Source organism: Poecilia formosa, unplaced genomic scaffold, assembly GCF_000485575.1.
Source record: "Poecilia formosa unplaced genomic scaffold, Poecilia_formosa-5.1.2 Scaffold124, whole genome shotgun sequence".
Taxonomy (NCBI): Eukaryota; Metazoa; Chordata; class Actinopteri; order Cyprinodontiformes; family Poeciliidae; genus Poecilia; species Poecilia formosa.
The window spans coordinates 366,084-372,411 of NW_006800063.1; the positions used below are offsets into that span (position 1 = coordinate 366,084).

Sequence of the window (6,328 nt, forward strand, 5' to 3'; positions counted from 1 at the left end):
ATATTTATGCTGAGGGTGTGAGGATCTGCTGTTTTCCTCATCTATCGGTAGCTTTTAGCTGTGACGCGCACAATGTTGGAGGCATCCCGTGGCTCAAACACCTTGATGTCGTCCAAAAAAGATGACATGAACTTATTGGTTCCCCTGTCCATTGTCGTGGCTGATATTTTGTGAAAATCCGGCAGAAATGCTACGCTAATTAACTCAGATTGAAATGAAACACGTCATGTTTACACAGACATGCAGTAAGCTGCTTACGTAGTTGGTCCACTACGGTAAGCAGCCGCCAACTTCTTTTTCCCCCGTAGAAGAAGAAATGCGCGGTGCATGCTGGGATAGTTGTCAGAACGTTGGTTTGTTAATAAAGTTTGATGATACATTTAAAGCCGGGGGAGGGGCAGGGGAAGAGAGACAGAGACTGCGGCGGCAGCGTGTCGGTTGGTCTGTGTTACCCAGAAAGCAGTTGGGCATAATATCGCAACACCAACACCGTGAGTGAAACAACGACTGGGCCAGCCTACTATATAAAGTACTCGGGGACCAGTTCTTTATAAATGTGGATGTGTAATAATAGAGTATGAAGCGTCTTTTCTATGCGCCTTATATTGCGGTGCGCCTAATATATGAAAAAAGTCCTAAAATAGGCCATTCATTGAAGGTGCGCCTTACAGTGCGGAAAATACAGTAATTGCCTTTAATTGTCCAAGTACAGAAGGATATGAACAATGATAGAGGTATGCTTATTCCGAAACCCAATGATTGACACTTTTGACAAAATCATTTTGTCTTCTAATGTAGAGTTGGCATTGCTAATTCTGGCTGTCTGTAGTGATTGTGTGTTTGCTTTATTTAAAACTGTTATTACTTTCTGGCTTCTGCCTTCTTAATAGGTGGTGCTATCAACTAAACCAATCACTTTTCTCATCCAAATGTTACTGCTGCTACAACAGTGTGTGCAGAAACAACTGCTTCTGTTTTTCAAAATTTCTAATAATAATTTGGCTTATCCAGGTCAAAGATGGCAAATTGATAGATGAAATGACAGTCGGCATCACTGGGCTGGCGAACAAGGTATGATGGGCAGACCTCTGCCTCTACGTACTGGTGCAAAACCAGCCTCCTGACTGACTGACGGAGGGCTGCCCACCTCAAAAAGAGACTTTAGAGCAAAAACTTGCACAACAGCCTGAGGAGGCTGGTTTTGCACTGACGATAAAAGCCTGAACAATGCTAATTAAATGTGATGTTTTGTTTTTCTTGCTGCCATGAATGTTCTGGTGGTGAGTACACTGTAGACAAAAATGAATCCTGTAATGTTAATAAAACAATTTTTATCTTTTGAACAGTTAAACAATAACGGCAATGTTTAAGTTAATTTAATAACTTTAATGTGTTGTGTAAATCATGATGTATTTTTTGTTTCTAGTTTACATTGTTACTGTGTGTTTTTACAATTTTTTTTTGTCAGGATTTAAACTTGGTCTTACATTTGTTTAGGTTCAGGGAGCTGGAGCAAAATTGACAAACCTGTTTACTGGAAAACCGCAAGATGGGTAATTAACCGTCATATCTTTGCCTTCTTTTAAAGGTGCATTTTAGTAACTTAAAATGTAGTGAAAGTGCATTTGTTTTAGTAATTCTGTGTTAAAATTGAAACTCTTGTATGACATTAAATAATGAGGCATATATTTGAAATGTTTCTTTTCATTTTGATTATTATGGTTCACAGATTAGCTGACCAAAAATTAGAACATCAAATAAAACCAATAAAGGAAATTTAATATAGAAATGTTATGATTGTGCAGTCATGACAACTACAAACTATTCCAGTTGTCATTGGTGACCTTCACAAGGAGAATAATCCTCAAAAGGTCACTACTGAAGAAACTTGCTGTTCAAAATTTGATATAGCAAAAGTTGCTTAAAACCCTCACCCAAAGTACTTTATTCTAATAATATAGTATGGTCTTTCAGTTAATATTGTTAATTTTCTTCTGTGTTCAGCTCTGGTGGAGAGAGCTACCAGAACATGGATGCTACTGAGGGGTATCAAGGCAGCTCCAGCCAACCCATGTCAAGGGATTTCTGGGAAACGTTTGGCAGCAACAGCTCCTTAAAGGAGAAGAAATCTCCCAGCAGTGACAGCTGGACCATGGCAGATAATTCTGCCAAGAAGAGCTCTGACAGCTGGGACAATTGGGGCTCTGAAGGAGCCTCCAACAACAAACACAGCACAGAGGAGAGCTGGGAGGCCTGGGACAACAACTGGGAGAATGCGGATGGTAAGACAAAGAAGAGTCCCTCGAAGCCTGCTGAAGAAGCCTGGGATAATGCAGGCTGGTGATTGCCTCACAAACTTACATCACCTAAAGTTTTTTTTTTTCCCCCTTTCCACCTTGTGCCAGTTTCTCTCCTGTTATTCATCTCATTTGCACTTTCTGGAAGAGAGTTGCATTAGCTTAATTCCTGTTTATGCATTCAGAATGAATTTAATCAATGAAACCCGGGGAAGATTTGAGCTCATCAAATGAACACCTAAAGGAACTGTTTACTGCCAGAGTTATATTTTATTAGGAACTGGCCCCATCTCAAAGAGTCACCTTTACTCAGTGTAGATAAAATCATGACTTCCTGTATGGATTACCAACATGTTTTGGTTGTAAAGTAAAATAAAGCGGTGTGCCAACAATAAGTGGTTTGGCAATGCTGTTGTTTTTCCAACACTGAAATTATCGCATGGGAATTAAAAAAATCTGGTATTGTAAATGAGTCATTGTAAATATTACAATATTTTTTCTGTTTAGTCAAAATATTATTTTTGAGCACCTGATGCCCATTTAGCACTATGCTCACAGATTTAAAATAAATTAGAATAAAACAGTTTAAGAGCTTGTCTACAGGTGGTTAACTTATCAGAAATTAAAATCTTGCAATACTTTGATCTATTATTTGTCGTTTTGAGTCATCGAGACCCCAAAACTGCATCAAAAAATTTGAGAGCTGCAGAATGCCTTTGTTGTGTGATTTGGACAAGAAAATGAGACAAAAGGATCATGTGAAAATTGGCTGGTGTTGCTAAGATACCGGAAAAAAACCAACTAAAACATCTAAATGTTTCTGTACAATTTGAATTAATTCCTTCTCAATCATAGGAGAAAATTGTTTCTTAGTGGGTTAAATGTTTTTACTGTTCTTGTGCATCCTCCAATTTAGCATAGAGTGAGCCTGGACACTTTAAGAGTCATGAAACCATCATTAGACACCTGATAAATTATTGGTGTTCTCTCATTTTAATAGAAAATGCAACACAAGTACAACTGAAAATCCGATTTAATTATCAGATGAACTGTCCATCATTGCAAAGCTATCAAGATCTATTTTGGGGCTTTTATGCGTTTTGTTATGCTTAGTTTTTCATTTTCTAACATTTGCTTGAAATGAACACAATGTGTCAAAATTACTCCGTCTTTACCGCTCAAATCACGGTTTTTTAATTAAACAAACTTGCATCATCAATCAGACATCATTTTATCCTCATTTTCAACTTTTATGTTTTGAAGACCTTTGGGGAAAAAACTGCATCATATTGATCATTTTAAGTGAAGACGTCTTGTTGCAGGGAAGCGCTCCTAGTACTGTACGTGTGCATGAAGGTTGTTTCAGAAACTGGATCCAGGGGATGAGTGTACACTAGATTTTCACAAGGATTGTTTTAAAGCAGCAAATCTGTGAGCATTTGTGACACCATCTCAGGAGGTATTTCATCTCATGGTTACATTGGAAATTAGTATTACTGTTGTTAACATTCACTATGGCCCATATGCTTGGATTATCATTGGTCTTAAACGCTTGTGAATTATTCCAGTGGCAAATTGGATGAGTTTAGGTGGCATTTGCACTCAGTGATCATCATCATAGATGCAGGTACATCATGAAAAGTTAACCTTATAACAAAAAGGCATGATGTCATTGTGAAAAGGGGCGTTTGTAGCAAATTTAATTGGACAATTAATTTCCTGTGTGGATTTTCATTTTCTGAATGGTCCAACAAAACCACAGTGGAACTTGATTAGTTTTTCTATTAGTGCAATAAAAATTTTAATTTGTATCATGATGAGCATTGTAATGGATTTTGTGCCTCTTGATCCTTGTATTATTGTTATTATCATTAGTGTTAATCAGTCAAAAAATGCCACTGAGTTGTTACAGCTCTTAGGATACAGTCTCATTAGGCCTAAAGATCTGTTTTAATCATAAAATAAATATTCTTAGGAACTTCAATAGAAACCCACTTCCCTACCTCCGAGAAGTCCATTGTTTACATTTTACAATTCTTATTTTCAAGTCCCTCTGTTTTGTTTTGATGTTTGATTTCAATTGATGATGATGATTATTATTATTATTATTATTATTATTTTGTGTGTGTGTGTATGGGTTTAAAAACGTGACTGACAGCAGACTCGAGTCTCCAGTGTTGATGTGTTTTCAGTGTCAATGCTGCGCTGTTTAAAAAAAAAGAAACCCCTCCTGTAACAGTCGTGTTGCTAAAACTCTGCAGTCGTGTTTATGTACAGTCAGGTGTTAAAGCCTTAAAAAGCCTTTGTAACTTTCTGTTGATAATGATGGATGTTTGCTTGTGTGTGCGTCTCTCTCTGATGCAGTGAGGTGTACATTTCAGTAAGTGTTGCTCTTATTGTCCGCTATATTACTGACACATTGTAAAGACCCTATTACTTCTCTTTTTTTGTCGTTCTTAAGGTGTTATAAAAATTGAGGTTATTGAGGGAAGACTCGCCACACTTTGGTTTTTAAAGACACAAGAGCATTAAACCAGCAAATGTCTTGCTTAGCCCACTTTTTCCCCCCATAAAATACAGAATGTGTTGAATCAAATCCATTTAACTACTTTTGTAAAAAGTTAGGACTTTTTTTAATCAACAACTGATTATTTTTCACATTACAGTAATTTAATTTATACCGTTTCTCTGAGCATCAGTTGATCTGTGCCTGTGCAACATTTGAGATCGAGTATGTGTGTGTAGCTGTGAAACTAATCATGTCAAAATACTATTTTTGATGTCATGCATGATATTTAAAGTGGCTATGAATACATGACGTTGTTTCCTCAGTGAGTACAGTTGTCTGCTTGTTTCACCAGCAGCATTCCTTATAAGGTGAACCTGTGTTACCCATCACGTTAGGGCTGTGGATAATTTTTCCTGTACACATGGTTCAGTGTAAAATAAAACCGTATCGTGAGTGATTCTGTGTTGCGGTGTAGTCATTTCTTGAAATGTATAATTTTCATCAATGAAAATCCAGATTTTTTTTTTTATCTGCAAAGCTTTTTATGTTAAAGTATCAGATGATGATTCTTTTATATGCATCTGAAACATGGTGTCCACGTATTTAACCCTTTTGAGCCACATTTAGTGCAAGTCTTGCGTGATACAAGTTTTGTGTTTATAAGGACTGAATATTTAGTCCTTTCTTTGTAAAATTATCAAAGTTTAGATGGGGATGATAACCTATGTGATGAGTAACTTTAAAATATCAATCTAAGCTGTTCCATTGTAGCCTAGTCTGTATGTTTTTGGTTGTCCTGCTGAAAGTTTGAACCTCTGCTTTTTTTGTTCCTGCTGAAGAAAATGATTCCCGCAGTAAAATGCTGCCACCGCCATCATTCATCATAGGAATGGTGTGCTCAGGATGATGTGCAATGTCAGATTTAGCATTTTGCATACCGACCAAAAAAGTTGAGTTTTATCTCCTCTGCTCAAGATGAGATAAAACTCATCTACTCCCTATTTTAAATACCTTATTTTCCCCTGTGGCAAAGTTCAAACGAGATTTATTAGGAATATTTTTTTTAACAACTTTCTTCTTATCACTTTTCCATAAAGACCAGATGTGCTGTGCATAACTTACAGCTTTCCTGAGTACAGTTAACTCTTTGCTTTCCTTTCCTAGCTGGCCTGATTAGGTACAGTCATCTCTTGTTAGGTTTGCAGTTATATTATTTCTATTGAAAATAATAATATTGGTGGTCTGTGAGATATTTAACACTTGAGATATTATTGTGTGATCTACCATATTTATCCCTAACCTGTCTATTGTGTTCCTTCATGATGCTGTTTGTTCATTGCTTTCTAACAAACCTCCGAGGCCTTCACGGAACAGCTGGGTTTATACCGACAATCTTAGTATTAGATATGAGATTAAATCGGGTGACAATTACCGGTACTTATTCAAATATGACTACTTTCCAGATTTTAATTTGTAAAATAATGAGAACCCCATTTGCTTCACCTTGCTGAACTTTTAATAA

At 36.7% G+C, this 6,328-nt stretch overlaps 1 protein-coding gene and 1 long non-coding RNA gene across 9 annotated transcripts in view; one reads left to right on the forward strand and one right to left on the reverse strand.

The window, feature by feature from the left end:
- Positions 1-1,016, reverse strand: part of LOC107837228 (uncharacterized) — a 14,741-nt gene extending 13,725 nt beyond the window's left edge. Inside the window, exon 1 of the long non-coding RNA XR_001663237.1 lies at positions 684-1,016. This is a non-coding gene — a long non-coding RNA (uncharacterized LOC107837228). The remainder of the gene's footprint in view (positions 1-683) is intronic.
- Positions 1-5,263, forward strand: part of arfgap1 (ADP-ribosylation factor GTPase activating protein 1) — a 14,257-nt gene extending 8,994 nt beyond the window's left edge. For 4 of the 8 annotated variants that reach the window (XM_016675976.1, XM_016675975.1, XM_007561226.2 and 1 more), the window contains 3 exons: positions 1,012-1,071; positions 1,498-1,553; positions 2,005-5,263. In XM_016675976.1, coding sequence (XP_016531462.1) covers positions 1,012-1,071; positions 1,498-1,553; positions 2,005-2,344 — 456 coding nt within the window. In that variant the 3' untranslated portion in view covers positions 2,345-5,263. The remainder of the gene's footprint in view (positions 1-1,011; positions 1,072-1,497; positions 1,554-2,004) is intronic. The other 4 variants (XM_016675977.1, XM_016675979.1, XM_016675978.1 and 1 more) reach the window with 1 other exon arrangement.
- Positions 5,264-6,328: the final 1,065 nt, after the last annotated feature.